At 38.4% G+C, this 16,071-nt stretch overlaps 1 protein-coding gene across 1 annotated transcript in view; it reads left to right on the top strand.

The window, feature by feature from the left end:
• Nucleotides 1–15,774, top strand: part of COL6A5 (collagen type VI alpha 5 chain) — an 87,253-nt gene extending 71,479 nt beyond the window's left edge. Inside the window, exons 37-40 of the mRNA XM_021678788.2 lie at nt 7,918–8,607; nt 9,978–10,074; nt 10,819–11,057; nt 15,746–15,774. Coding sequence (XP_021534463.2) covers nt 7,918–8,607; nt 9,978–10,074; nt 10,819–11,057; nt 15,746–15,774 — 1,055 coding nt within the window. The remainder of the gene's footprint in view (nt 1–7,917; nt 8,608–9,977; nt 10,075–10,818; nt 11,058–15,745) is intronic.
• Nucleotides 15,775–16,071: the final 297 nt, after the last annotated feature.

Below are 16,071 nucleotides of genomic sequence, written 5' to 3'. Positions count from 1 at the left end.
TGGGACGGTGGTAGTGGGGGTGGTCGAGATGAAGGTGACGGTGGCAGCCCCTATTGAGGGCTTACCATGTGAAAACACTGGGCATTTTTGTAGATTTTCCATGATTATTCAGATGTTCTTTCATGTAGCAAATATGTATTGGCTCCTGTTCTAAGCCCCGAGTTGGTCTCTTTGGGGGCTTGGAGTGGTTTTTTGTTTTTTGTTTCCTTGTTTTTTAAAGACTCAGACAGAGGCCCTGTCTTCAAGGAGCTTTTGGTCTGACAGAGTATATTCTCTGTGTACAAAAAAATGCATAACACAAGTCAGAAAGTATTCAGTTTAATTAAATGTGCAGATGGAATGCTTTGGTGGCCAATATTTATTCCCTGCAGTGCAATTCTCAAAGCACCATATGCACTGTCTCACTTGATGATTGAACAATGTGTGAGGAATAATCATAACCACAGAATCTACTGCTTACTTAGCACAACTCTGTGCCAGGCACAATGCTAAGCGCTTTATACACATGATTTCATTTAATCTTTACCAAAAAGTCTATCATCATCATCATTATTATTATTATTTTATTACATTTTGTATTTTTTTAAAGATTTTATTTATTTAGAGTGTGCACCGGTGAGCAGGGGGAGGGGCAAATGGAGGGGGAGAGAAAGCATCTTAAGCAGACTCCTTGCCAAGTAGAGAGCCTGACACTGGGCTCGATCTCACGACCCTGCAATCATGACCTGAGCTAAAATCTAGAGTCAGACGCTCAACTGACTGAGCCACCCAGGCACCCCTACATTTTGTATTTTACAGATGAAGACACTGATGCAAAGGTTACGAGCTTCAAGCTCTTAGCTTTAAGTGGTAGAGCCAGGACTTAAACCCATGCCCACTAACTTTTAACTATGTATGCCATGTTGCCTGATGATGGCATTGTCTGCATTTACAGATGAAATAAATCCAATTGCCAAATTTGAGAATAAGTTCAATCACATCATCATTTGGGAGAATTATTTTTAAATAATTTCAGTAGTGCAATTTTATTTCAAAAATTTAATTTCATTTAAAAAAATTCCTGCTTATAAACTCATCCAGAGGCTATAATGCCAGAATAAACTGGCTTTATAAACTGCTTATAAATTCATCCAAAAGCCAGAGCACAGAATAACACCATAAAGACCAAAATGCTAGATCTGGGTAGCTTGGGTCTAAATAATTCCTAAGGCATGTGTCACTTTTTCTCAGTGTGCTGGTACCTTCTTCAGACTTGTTTCAGAGTGTGAAGTAGACTGCAAGAGAGAGCCTTTCAGACTAAGTGCCACCTAGAAAAGTCTAGGTCAAGAAAAATATTTATTCTAAATCTTTGGGGGAAGAGGATGAAATCTATTTTAAGACCATCTCTTCTACTTGTTTAGGCAAATGGGGGAAAGAGGACCTCATACAATAAAAGAAGGGAATTTTATTTTATTTATTTTATTTTTTATTTTTTTTAAAGATCTTATTTATTTATTTGAGAGAGAGAGAGAGCACATGAGGGGGGGGAGGGTCAGAGGGAGAAGCAGACTCCCTGCCGAGCAGGGAGCCCGATGCGGGACTCAATCCCGGGACTCCAGGATCATGACCTGAGCCGAAGGCAGTCGCTTAACCAACTGAGCCACCCAGGCGCCCAAAAGAAGGGAATTTTAAATGTGTCTGTATTTCCTTTTGCATAAAATTCTTGTGCCCCCCCTCCCTTGCTGCCCCAGCTTAGAGCCTGGCCAATGACCTCAGCAGACAGGAGGGAGGACAGGCCTGGGATGGCATCGTTAAATGGAGAGGTACATAAATTATTGCCAACTCCTCTGTAGTTAAACATTCACAAACACAGGAGAATGAGCTTTCTCATTTCTGAGAGCACGTGCGCATATGTGCGTGTGCAAGTCGTCTTCCACTAATACCAGTTGACTGCATTTTTTTCTTATGGAAATTCTCATTTGTGAAATATAGTAACATGGGCAGGATTTTCAGATGTCTGGGACTTTTCTATTTGTTTATCTCCCTCTAAAAATTATATTTGTGGAGTACTTAGGATATGTTAGGCACTGTGCAAACTTTATTTAATTCTCTAAAAAACTTTATTAGGTTTTATTAGTTTATTATTACTGTTTTTTACATAATGAAACTTAAGTATGGAGGGATGGGTCGCAGAGGTAACAAATGGCAGAGACAGGACTCAAACAAACTCCAAATGTTCTGCTCATAACTGCTGCTCTACAAGGCCTAGAGAAGAAAAAATTGCAAATTTTATTTAATTCATATAGTTGCCTACTTTTGGAAGAAAACTTCCTCTAGTGGCTTCACTCAGAAGGAATAGCAATTGACCAAGAACCTCATTTTTCACACCAGGTCCCAGGGCCTTTGGTGAAGTGGTTAATATGTCCCTTAATGTGTGCTCTACCCTCATATCTGAGGACCAGTTCTTCTGAAGGAGTTACATGAGTGGGGCTCAAATTCTTCCTCTACCACTTAGAAGCTGTCATTTCTTGGCCAAGTAATTTTCTCTCTCCAAGCTTCTGCTTGCTCATCTGTAAAAGGGGAATGATGGTAATTCCACCCTCATAGTGCGCTACAGAAGGTTAAATGAGAGAAGACATGAACAGAGCTGAGCATAAGACCTAAGTGAACTGAATGCTCAATCAAATACTCAGACAGTGGAAAAGCAGGAAAGAAAACATTGCCAACCTCATGGGAAGTCTTAATAAAACAAGGTTAATTTAATCTACAGTTAATGTGGATAGAAATAGATATGTAAGGTAGCCCCAGTTGTACATGTGTCTTGCCTATGAAGAACACATGGCTAATTTTGGCCCCTGGACAAATTCCAAAGCAGATCACTGGATAACTCATGCATATCTTGAGGTTTCCCACAAATGCGATGTAAGGCAGCATAGTTACTCTACAGCATACGTAATCCCAGTCCAAATGGCTCAGGTCTTATAGATTCTCCCTTCTGTCTAAGTTCCCTTTCCACCCCCACTTCTCCATAAAGTTACTGGAGCACCCATGTGTTGTGGCTTAAATTTTGGCCAAAGTTGGGCTAATCTCTGAGGCCGCTTCCCTGGAAATCTAGCTGGATCCCTCATTCCTTCCAAGCCTCCTCCACAATAAAATGAACCAGCCTTTCCTCCTCCGCCATTCTGAGGAAATTCTTCCATAGACTTGAAGATGGGAATTTGGCTCCCTGACATTTCCAGAAAATATACAGCATTGCTGTGAGCTATGGATATTGGGTATCCACACTCCTGCCAGGTTTTCTTGAGAGAAAATATTTTTGAAGGCCGACTCTCCCTAAGTAAGATGAATTTCAACTCAAAGTAGAATAATCATGCTTCATGTTTGACTAATTTTAGAGTTTTGAACCATAAGAATCTACATTTAGCTTCTTGGTTCTCATGCTAATCCTGTAAGTAGGAAGAGAGCCTATTTTTACAGATTTTGTGGGCGAAAATATGCTCCTTAGAAAATAATTCTGCAGGGTACTTTGGAAAAGGATGGAGATTTTGCTCAGTTATAAAGAGAAAATCAGGGGGAAAGCAGTAATCTTTTTGATATGGGCATGCATGAAAAAATATTTCACTAACATAAGTCAATCCTCCTCTTCTATCAGAACATTTATGAAATACTTTTCCTCATGTTTTAACCAAATGTGTTGATTGGTCTTCTTAAAGAAGCCAAAATGCTGTAGTTGGAAAACAAAGATCCTAATGACAGAGCAGGTAGTGGTTAGTCATCTCCAGGACTGTAAACTTCCACATGACAGAAATGTCCATTTGACTGACCTTCACAGCCTAATACATTATAGCCAAGAACTCTAGAAGTGTTTTTGATGGTGATGTTTTAGGGCTAAAGTATGTTACATAGCTGTCACAGCAAGGAAGAATATGACATAAATGCTTTTGTCTGCACTTCCAATTTCATATTTAATAGTTTAATCAAGGGATTTTATCTTGATAAACAATTCCAAGAATTTAAAACTAGGTTTCTAGTGGGGAATGGGAAGCCCACAAATTTTATACCTGCCTGTGAAATGCAAAATCTTGTTCAATTACTACAAATGTATTGATTAAGGAAGAATCTGGTATATAAATGATGAGTTCTTAGTCCTTTTGTGAGAAGGAAGAGAACATAGGAACATATCAAACAAAATCACCAGATCTCACCTATTAGATAAATATTTATATCTCTACACACCAACATACATGAAACAATAATTTTCAAGACAATGGACATCAGGAAATGAAAGACTGATCCCTGAGAGACAAAAACAAATGAAGTAAACCCTATGATTGCTCCAGCTTACTGCCATGGGGCAGGAAGAAGGAACTGGGGTGAAGCCCAATGCACTCCTTGAGATGAGGAGACAGAGATGAGAATCCAGGGAGACCAAGGTGGTAAGAGTTCCCAGGACAAAATGCCAGAGAAGAGAGAGCTGCATAGAGAGAGAACACCAGAGATATGCAAAGGGTCCCCTCAATTATTCAGCAAAGTGGTGAGGGCACATCCATGTGATGAAATGCCCTGAGCCTGGGGGAAGAACCATCAGAAAAGATTACAGAATAGTGCCAGTTGCTCATAGAGGGCCAGGAACAGCGCCTTTTCTTGCCAGAAAGCCTGGAAAAACTCATAATTCATAGAGTATTGGAAAGAAAACTCAGGGAGGTCTTGTCTCAGTAGTGGGGAATAATTAGCCTTAAATTAAGCACTACTCTAGACTAGCCAATCATAATAGCATTACCTAAAAGGAACAAATAGTTTTCATGTAACATGAATATTTGTAGGAATACACAAGTATTCCACATCCAAAAAGGAAAATTTCACAATATTTGGAACAAAAAGAAGCATGAAAACATGACCATAATCAAGAGCATAATCACTCCAAAATAAACCAGAACTGACACAGATGTTAGAATTAACAAAGATATTAAAACAGTTATTATAACAGTATCTCATATGTGAAAAAGTTAAGTAGAGACATGGAAGATACAAAAAAAAAGATTCAAATAGAATTTGTAGAGATAAAGGTTGCAATGTCTAGGATGAACAATATACTGGATGGGATTAATAGCAAATTAGATTTGGTAAAAGAAAAAATCAGTGAACTTGAAGATGTAGTAATGGAATTATCCAAAATAAAACTCAGGGAGAAAAAAGATTTTTTTAAAAAATGAAAAGAGCATCAGAGTTCTAATACCCTGTCTCAATACTTGGTAGAAAATCAGCAGGAAGACAGTAGTCTTGAGCCACACTAGCAACTAACCTCACCTAATGGATATTTATAGAATACTCCACACAACAACAGAATACATATTCTTTTCAGTACACACGAAACACTTACCAAGGTAGACCATATTGTGGGCCATAAAGCAATTCTCAAAATTTTAAGAGATTGAAGCCACACTAACTGTATTCTCTGACCAAAACAGAATTAAATTAAAAATCAATAGCAGAAAGATCTTCAAAAAATCCCTAAGTATTTGGAAACTAAATAAGATGCTTCTAAAAAATCCATGGTCAAAGAAGAAATCAAAAGGGAAATTAGAAACTATTTTGAAATGAATGAAAATAAAATCACAATATGCCAGAATTTGTGAGATTCCACTAATGCAGTACCTAGGTCATCTATAGCATTAAATACCTATGTTGGTAAAGAAGAAAGTTTTCAAATCAATGACTTCAACTTTCACCTTAAGAAATCAGAAAAAGGAGAACCCTAGGTAAGCAGCAGAAGAAAGGAAGTAATAAAATTAAAGTGGAACTCAATGAAATGGAAAAGAGAAAATCAGTAAAACCAAAAGCTGTTTCTTTGAGAATATCAATAAAATCAATAAACTAGTCAAAGTCACCAAGAAAAAAAGAAGACACTACTAATATCAGGAATGAGAGAGGAAACAGATATTAAAAGGGTGATCAGAGAATATGATAAATGATTTTTTGCCTATAAATTAGCTTGGGTGAAATAGACAAATTTCTTGCAATTCACAAATTACCAGAGCTCATTCAAGAAGTAATCTAAATAGCCCAAAACCTATTAAAGAAATTGAATTTGTAGTTCAAAATTTCCCATACAGAAAACTCCAAACCAAAATGACTTCACTGGTAAATTCAACAAAACACCTAAGGAAGAAATAATATCAATTCTACACAAAGTCTTACAGAAAACTAAAGAGGAAGGAATTCTTTCCAGCTCATTCTCTAAGGCCAGATTACCATGATAGCAAAACCAGACAAAGACTTTACATGAAAATGAAACTGTACTCCAATATTCCTTATAAACATAGCTGTAAAAATTCTAAACAAAATTTTAAGTAAATCAAATCCAATAATATTACCTTGATTGTCATAATCATTACACAAGGTGTAGTGATATCAAAACACCACATTGTACACCTTACAGTTTTTACATAACTTTTATTTTTTTTTAAAGATTTTATTTATTTATTTGAGAGAGAGAATGAGAGAGAGAGAGAGCAGGAGAGGGGGGAGGGTCAGAGGGAGAAGCAGACTCCCTGCTGAGCAGGGAGCCCGATGCGGGACTCGATCCCGGGACTCCAGGATCATGACCTGAGCCGAAGGCAGTCGCTTAACCAACTGAGCCACCCAGGCGCCCTACATAACTTTTATTTGTCAAAAAAAGTCAACAATAGATAAAAAAAAATAATGTGGAGTTTACCCTAGAAATTCAGAGTTATTTGAGCTACAAACATGTAATGGAGCATTTGCCCTGTTAATAACATTATCTATGGTGGGGTTTTTTTTTTTTTTGCATTCTATTTTATTATTAAGGTTTTATGGCATTAATACAGGTTAATTAATTCATTTGTGGGAATTATTGTGAGGAGTAAATAAAGTAATAAATATACAGCATTAATAATGGGGTTGAGCACAAATGGGGATCAATAAATTTTTGCCAGTTAAAAATCTACTTCTTGCTTGATTAGGTTTATAGACACACTTCTTTCATAGAAAAAAGAACATTGGCCACCTACTTCCTGTCTTTCTGAGCTGGCATTTCCTGTTGTGGCTTCACTGACCAGTCACCATCCACATGATTGTGGACATGGTTTTATGATCCCTTAGGCTTAGAGCAGTGCTACTTAACGTCTGATCTACAGCAAGATAAGGCATTAGCGTCAGAATGTAAATCAGGGCACTGTTTCCTTCATTGAGAAAGTCTTGCTACCAAAAAAAAAAAAAAAAAAGCCAAACTAAACAGTGTGCTTAGTAATGGTGATGACTTACAACATGGTGCAAGCTCCTTATTTTGTCCTGGGCCAATAAACAGTTTGCAGACTGGCACCTTAAGTACCAACATCTTAGAGTATTTAAGGTCTTACACAGAGTTTGGATTCTAAAGTCAGCATTTATACTTGCTCTCATGACATCACACTATGGTACATATTTTGAACATGTGTATAAAGGTATATGTGTTTGTGACATCAACAAATATGACTTTGACATATATACTTTTCTCTTAGAGCCGCTGCATAATAATTAGATCTCATGCAAATGTGTACTTCAAATTTTGTAATCATGTGGAGTGCACTAAAAATAGTTATATGTTTCTCATCTTACATATGAAAATAGCTAGAGGATCAATCAGTCCTTTGACAAGGATCTGAAATAGGCTAGGAAATATGTTTCTTTTCACATGATAGCACCTGTTGAATGCCAGTGGTTTCCCATGCAGTGTGTAGAGACATATTTGGAGAATGCATCTGGGAACAAGTACTGTAATTGATTTATGTTGTCTGCCATGGTTACGGGAATAAAGCATGGCAAAATCCCAAGATGTGTATTGGTCATCCTTGGCTAGGAGTTTTAAGTAATTTTAGCCTTCTTTTAGCCAAGTTCAGCCTTCTACTAAAAAGAGTGACTTGAGCTGTTCTATTGCAGGACATGAAAACCATGACAGAAAAGAAGAACCAGGTCTTACTAATGAACCTGGAGATACCTCTCTTCAAGAATATTACATGGATGTGGCTTTCCTCATAGATGCTTCCCGAAGAATAGGAAATGATGAGTTTAAGGAAGTGAAAGCTTTTCTAATCTCAGTGCTTGATTACTTTCACATTGCCCCAGACCCACTGACCTCCATGTTAGGAGACAGAGTGGCAGTCCTGAGCTATTCTCCTCCAGGCTATATGCCCAACAGTGAAGAATGCCCTGTCTACCTGGAATTTGATTTGGTTACTTATAGCAGTATATTCCAAATGAAACATCATCTCCAAGACTCTTTCCAGCAGCTCAGTGGAGATGTTTTTATTGGCCATGCTCTGCAGTGGACAGTTGACAATGTGTTTGTAGGAACCCCCAACCTGAGGAAAAACAAAGTTATCTTTGTTATATCTGCTGGCGAAACCAACCCCTTAGACAAGGAAGTCTTAAGAAATGTAGCACTGAGAGCCAAGTGTCAGGGCTACTCCATATTTGTGTTTTCCTTTGGTCCTATACACAATGACAAGGAATTAGAAGAATTAGCCAGCCACCCACTGGATCATCACTTAGTCCAGCTTGGCAGAACCCACAAGCCAGATTTGAACTATATCACCAAGTTTGTCAAGCCATTTGTTCATTTAATCAGACGTAAGTCATTAAACGTTTTCTCTTCTATTGCTTTTGCAGTAGATTTAATGTCTCTGTGTACAATCCACCAATTGGCTTAGTAATAAATCCTTACTTCAGTGGTGAGTGGTATAGTCTAAGGTGTGAGTAGGAGGCAGTGAGAAAACCAGAGAAAAATATCAGGTCTTATTGACCTTGAACTTTACTGCTGCACTGTCAAGGTCTTTGCCAGAAAACCCCCATGTAGGTAGAAAGTGTTTTTTAACCCTAATCTGTTTACTATGTACTTGGTACTATGTACCAACTTCTTTAAATGGATTATATCATTTAATCCTCAGTACAGCCCTCAAAGGAAAGTACTAGTATCTCCATTTTACAAGTGAGAAAACTAAGGTTCAGAGACATTAAATAAATTGCTCAAAAGCTTAGTTTGAGAGTTGGCAAATTCTAGACTCAGCCCCATGCATTCTGAACCCAGAGCTGTGCTCCTGTTCTTTAAACCATATTTCAATTCCTATACCCTTAACGAAGTACACTGCTGTAATCAGTAATACCCCACTACCATCACCCTCCATCTACTCCAGGACTTCTGTTTTATCTTTCATTGTAAATTACCTTTGGTTATGACTTTAATTCTTTTGAGCCATGGGCATGAATCTCTTCTAGACCATTTGTCCCAGACAACTGGCTCAGGGATAGCCAAGCAGGGTCTTAAGGGTGTCTTTTTATAGTGGGGCTTTGAGAGTGACTGCCCCAGCCTCTGTCCATGAGTTGCAATTTTAGACATGGGTATAGTAGTATACCTGAGAGCTTGTGACATCAAGCAAATTCTGGCCTGTGCTGGGATTAGGAGTGAGGCAGAGGCCACATTGAATAGTTATTTGCAGCTCCTGAGAGTTTACCAAGAAATAACAGAGATGCAGATTTGCTGCCACTCACAAAGCCCCAGGGCTCATGTAACCCTCAGGAATTTTGGAAATCAAGATTTATATGTATCGTAGTAGGCTTGTCACTTGCAAAAAAAAATGATGCCTTCTTCCAACCCTAAGATAAATAGGGCAGACAATTACAATAGCTCAATGTGTCTTCTGAAAAGATCTTCCTTTTAGAGGAATAGAAATAGATGTTAGAAGGGATTGAAGGATGTCCTTGAATTGTATCACAAGCCTGTGAAATACAGAGCTTGAGAATTTTTGACTCAATCACTGCTGTATCTCATTGACTTTGCCAATGAGGTATTGCAAATATCAGAGGGTGCCTACTTTGCCGAGTACCTTATAAAATTAATTTCCTCTTGAAGACACCTCCAACCACAGGAAAAGATGAACTGACTTTGGGCAATAGAATATAGAAGGGTAACATTTAGATTAACCAGCCCACTCTTTCTCCAGGTGCCATCAACAAATATCCCCCTGCAGATCTGAGACCCAAGTGTGTTAACATCACCTCTCCCAATCCAGAGAACGTTGGCTCAGGAAACAATGTATTGTGAGTTGGCAAATTCACAGTTTGGGTAATACTACAGTTGGAAACAGTCCTTATAAAAATAATTTGAAATGAATGGTGCTTTAGTGTTCAGGATGCAAGTTTGGTTGGGATGTAGAGGTGTGTGTGTGTGTGTGTGTGTGTGTGTATTTGTGTGTGTAAAATACTCCTGGTTTGTGATGACTCACAGATCTGGAGTTAATAGCAGATAGAATATGACCCATATTAGAAAGAACCATGTTCCCATTTCTGTAGCTTTTATGAAAAAAAAAAAAGGCTCTTTGTAATACCTTATATAACACCACTCTAATATTGGGTACTGCCAAAACAGAAAACTTATAACATCAAATGTTAGGTACCACAATTTTAGAGCAGAAGAAAAGCCAAAAGATAAAAAATGGCAAAAGCAACCAAAACATTTGCCATTTAAAAAACAGAACCCGTATGAAGACTGGTAAGAAGGATTCTTTTATGTTTGATTTTGCAAAGTACAACCCTAAGTACTCAATAAAAATTCAGTGGTGAAAATAAGATCGCTTTGGAGTCCTAAACCACTGATACAACATTCTAATTTCCCTTTGGAATATTAAAAAATTGCCCCTGAGTCAGATTTCATCCACAAACTATTTGGACTATTCCAATCACATGCATAAAATTTATTGCTGTTCTATATCTGCCTGTATTTACATTTAATTCTGCAAGGGGCTTGGCTAATGTATTTTTCATCTCTTTTCTCTGTCACCTTAGCTTTATTCCTGAGGTGTATAAAATAGAGACAGGAAACAGTGAGCTGTTTGATGAATTTGATTCCCAGGAGCAGCATTTCTTTGTATTAGGGAACAATCCTAGTAATGGTTCTGAGACTACTACTGATTTGATCCAAAAGTTATACATGCTCTTTTCAACTGGAGAACTGATGAACGATAAAGAAGAGGCACATTCAGAAGAAATGCCAGCTCTAGCAGATGGTAAACAAGATAAAAAAGGTAACCTTGGATACAATAGAATTGAAGACCCTGAAGTACTTTTGTTTGGATTTTCCCCTGGTGGAAGATGAGCAAGGATGAGCAAGGATAACTCACTGGGACAGGTAGAAATGACAGGATAGAAGTGCCTATCATCTAGGGCTGCAAGGGGTTCCCAAAATGAGGAGGCAAACAAGATATAACTGTAGAAAGGCAAAAAAGGGAGTCAATGGTGTTGACAAAACCAGAACTGAAAGTAGGTATAGATATCTGGTGTGGGGTCAGGGAATGGAGGCAGGAGAGGGATGAGAACAAGGACCACACAGGTCCTGAGTAAGCAAGCAGAGCCCTGCATCCCTGTGCAGAATGCAGGGGGGGAGGAGCTATGCAACAAGTCTCCAGTGTTTGAGGGTCTGCATTCTCCCTTAGTAACCTAGGCTTTCCTGCTCTGAGATGTGTGCTTCTAGCTGGTGCCTGGAATGGACAAGGCTGCTGTGGTTTTGAGACTTCTTTGGAGGCTGAGGGCAGCTTCTTAGGCAATGTGAGGAGATGGTTCTGGACCTACAACTAAAGGGAAAATGGAAGATGGAGAACAGGAAGCTATAGAAGGCTCTAGAGTAGCTATTCATAATTTTTGCTGTGTATCAAAACTGTATGGGAAATTATTTTAAAATAAATATTCTTGGGTGTCTACTAAAGCTGAAAGTATACATATACTATGACTAGCAACTTTAATGTATATTCTCAACAGAAAAATATATATTCATCAAAAGTTATGTACTAAAATATTCATAACAGCACTTTTGTAGTGGCCCCAAAGTGGAAAAAAAATGCCCAACAGCAGGTATGATAAATAAATTTTGGCAAGATTATATAATGAAATACCATGTATGTATGCAGTATATATGTACAATGCTATGTAAGTATGTAATATACATCAACACTTCATATATACATCTATACTCTATGTATTAGATATGGGTATAATTGTAGGTATAGCTAGTATATAGATATTGAACAAGATCAGCAAAATGATGGAAAATAGGAGAGATGAGGTTAGAGGAAATATAGAAAAATATAGAAAGGGGAGAGAAGTGTAAGAAAAGGAAAATCAAATATAAATACAATGAAATATCTGGTTCCAATCAAGATGGACTAAGCCTACTTTAGCCTCAAGATGGACTAAGCCGATATTGCCTCTCTCTCCCACTGATTACAACTGAGAACTCTGGAGAAAATACAAAAAGCAACCACCTGAGATCTCTGAAAGGTAACAAAAAGCAGATTTTAGTGAAGTTTCTCATTTTCTTTTCTGTTTTCTTTTGTGGCTTTGTGCTGAGGGCAGACCCCAGTCCTGAACTGTGTGATGGCAGTGGAATAGGAGGCTAAAACTCAGTAGAAACCTCATATTTCTGGGCAGAAGAACTAGGAAAAGGGGCCCTTGTTTGTCAGTGAGGTGGTGGAAGAAATCCCCATTTTCCCTCTCTTTCCTCTCACGGTTTTTTTTTTTTAAAAAGATTTTATTTATTTGACAGAGCACAAGAAAGCACAGAAGCAGGGGGAGAGGCAGAGGGAGAAGGAGAAGCAGGGTCCCTACTGAGCAGGGAGCCTGATATGGGGGCTCGATCCTAGGACCCCAAGATCATGACCTGAGCCAAAGGCAGATGCTTAACCAGCTGAGCCACCCAGGCACCCCTCCTCTCACTATTTCACCCACTGTTTTGCTCTGAAGGTGGGCACAGTTTGGAGCTGAGTAGAAGACTAACTAGCTAAAACTAAAGGGAAACCCTGTTTTTCTGGCCAGACGAACTAGGAAGAGAGGCCCTGTTGCCCAGCATGTGGGGGTAGCCCCAGAGAGAAGAGAACTGGAGAAGGGGATCCTTTAGTTCTAATTATGGGAGCTGCATATGCCCTGGGCTCTCCACTAATCTGTGCATGGATGGGGAAGATCCAGGACAGGAAGATCCAGGATAGGCTTTGGACATTAAACTGAGGATGGAACCACTGCCCACAGGAGGTAACACAGCACTTGCATTCTGAACCTACCAGGTTAATTGTCTGCTGACAAAAAAAATTAAAATTCTACACAGAATCATACTAGAATTTAGAGTCTATACAATATAATATTCAAAATGTTCAGGATAAAATCTAAAATTAGACAGCATACAGAGAACCAGAAGATGTGAACTATTCTCAAAGGAAAAGACAACCAACAGACAAAGCCATTGAAGCAGCTATGATAACTCTACTCCATGAGATAAAGGCGAACAACTTGAAATGAACAGAAAGACATTCTCAGCAGAAATGTGTGGTGATGGGCACTGGGTGTTATATGTAACTAATGAATCATTTAACACTACATCTAAAACAGGGTGCCTGGGTGGCTCAGTCAGTTAAGTGTCTGCCTTCGGCCCAAGTCATGATCCCAGGGTCCTGGGATTGAGCCCTGCATCAGGCTCCCTGCTCAGCGGGGAGCCTGCTTCTCCTCTGCCTGCCATTCCCCCTGCTTGTGCTTGCACTCTCTCTCTCTTGCTCGCTCTCTCACTCGCTCTGTGTCAAATAAATTTAAAAAATCTTTAAAACAAACACTACATCAAAAACTAATGATGTACTATATGTTGGCTAATTGAACATAATAAAAAAAAGAAACATAGACATAATGAAACAGGAACTGAAAGGAAATTTTAGAAGTGAAAAAATATACAGTGTCTCAAATTAAAAAAAAAAAAAATCATTGGACAGCCTCAAAAGCAGAAGGAAGATGACAGAGGAAAGAGTCAGTGAACTTGAAGATATGTTAATTATATGATCTGAAAGGGATTTTTGAAGATGAACAGAACCTTGAAGACTTATAAAATAATATCAGAAGGCCAACATTTGTTTCATTGGCGTTCTAGAAGGAAAGTAGAAAGAAAAGGAAGTTAGATTCAGTTAGAAGAAAATGTATATTTGAGGAATTATGGACAAAAAATTCCCAAATTAGTAGAAGATATAAGTTTACAGAGTTTAAAACCCCACTCAAGACATATCATTAACTGCTGAAAACAGAAAAGAAAAATCTTGAAGCAGCTAGAGAAAATCTACATATTACAAAAGAAGGGAACAATTCTTCAAATGATGGTAGATTTCTCATCAGAGCATGGAGGATGAAAGACAGTGAAACATCTTTTTCTTTCACATACTGAAATCAAAGAACTCGGAACACAGAATTTTATATCCAGTGAACATAGCCCTCTGGAATGAGGGCAAAATAAAGACATTCTAGATAAAGGAAAACTAAGAGGATTTGTTGCAACAGACATGTGCTAAAGGAAAGCAGTGATGGGAGAACCAGGGAGTTGGGGTGAGGCCAAATGACTAAGGACCAGACAGCTGAGAGAACATACTGAGGAGGGGATCCAAGAGGGAAATCAAGGAGGGGATTGGAAAGGGAGACTGGTTGAATGAGACAAAGTGGCATGTACCAGCTGCAGCTCACCCATGTACAGAGCCATATTATCTATAAGGTAATTTCATATAAATGATCCCATTGAGTTCCCTCCAAAACCCTGTGTAGGAGACAGGAAATAATACCCCTCATATTTGGATGGAGAAACTGAAGCTCAAATAGGTTTAGTGCCTTTCTGGGACTTGACCCTGGTCTGGCAGGTCCTGATTTAGTGTGCTTTCCCAATACTGGAAGAAGGAATCAGATCTGAGATAGAGAGGGTGGATGTAGGAGGGGTTATCTTATTCAGCTCAGGCTACCATAACAAATGCCATAGACTGGGGGGCTTAAACACAGTAATTTATTTTCTCATGATTCTGGAGGCTGGGAAGACCAAGATCAGGGCACAAGCCAATGTGGTTTCTAATGAGGGCTCTCTTTCTGGCTTGCAGACAACCACCTTCTTGCTGTTTTCACATGGTGGAGACGGTCCTAGTGTCCCTTCTCCTTCTAAGGTCACCACTTTTATCAGATCATGTCTCTATCCTTAAGACCTCATTTAACCTTAGTCACCTTCTTAAAGGCCCTATATCCAATATAGTCATGTGCGGGATAGGACTTCAACATATGAATTTGGGGGCACACAATTCAGTCCACAGCAGGGCATATAATTAACAACATAATCACAGGAAGGAACCCTATAAATCAGCATTTCCCAAGCTTGTCTCTGCATTATAATGACCTGGGTGTTTGTTGACGATTTCACAGTCCAGCTCACATTTCACATCACTTAGGTCATATTCTCTGGGAGTGAGACACAGACATCCATTTTTTTTTTTTTGAAGCCCCAGAGAAATTCCAAAGTGCATATACATTTGAAAAACACTGCTATAAATTTCTATTCAATCAGTCCTGTTAGATATCTTGAGGTGAGATGGCTGCTGAAAATGATAAGGTTGGTAATTCAAAAGGATTATCAAGTGAGCATTACCGAGACCTTTCTTTTTTGTCATTTTTCTTCCAAATTTCTTTCTGCCAGAAGTTTTCTCCATTTTTCTACTTAATTATATATCCTACATCTAGAAGTCTCTTTACTCATTTCCCTCTGAAAGTTCTAGCCAACAACTTGATTTGGTGACATTTGGCCAGCTCTGCTCCTTGAAGTCAGTCTGAGTCTCTTTAGGAAATGTTAGTTTGGCTTCTTTCTTGGAACCATGGAAGATTAGAATTTGAAACTGGAATGACTTTAGAAATCAGTGAGTTGTCCTGTATCTTTTTATAGATAAGGAAATGGAAGCTGCAGACATCTAAAAATGTCTTACCAAAGAATATTCACAGCACCTGATCCAACACCATTTTGTCACAAAGATTTATACCCTACAATTATGTTTATAGAACACAAATTCACCTTAAAGTTAATCCATGGAAAAAGGATAATAAAATCTTTATCTGAAAAAAAATCGTTATCTGGGTTGTTGAAAGGTTGGAGATGATACATATGAAGGTCAAAATACACACTGTGCTTGGTACATAATCAGCTAGTATTATCCTACACGAATGATCTAAGTCTGGTAATACATTTGACAATTAAAAATAAAAATCCATTGT

The sequence above is a fragment of the Neomonachus schauinslandi genome, chromosome 1, assembly GCF_002201575.2.
Source record: "Neomonachus schauinslandi chromosome 1, ASM220157v2, whole genome shotgun sequence".
In the NCBI taxonomy this organism is placed as follows: Eukaryota; Metazoa; Chordata; class Mammalia; order Carnivora; family Phocidae; genus Neomonachus; species Neomonachus schauinslandi.
This window is presented reverse-complemented; position numbering and strand designations above follow the sequence as displayed.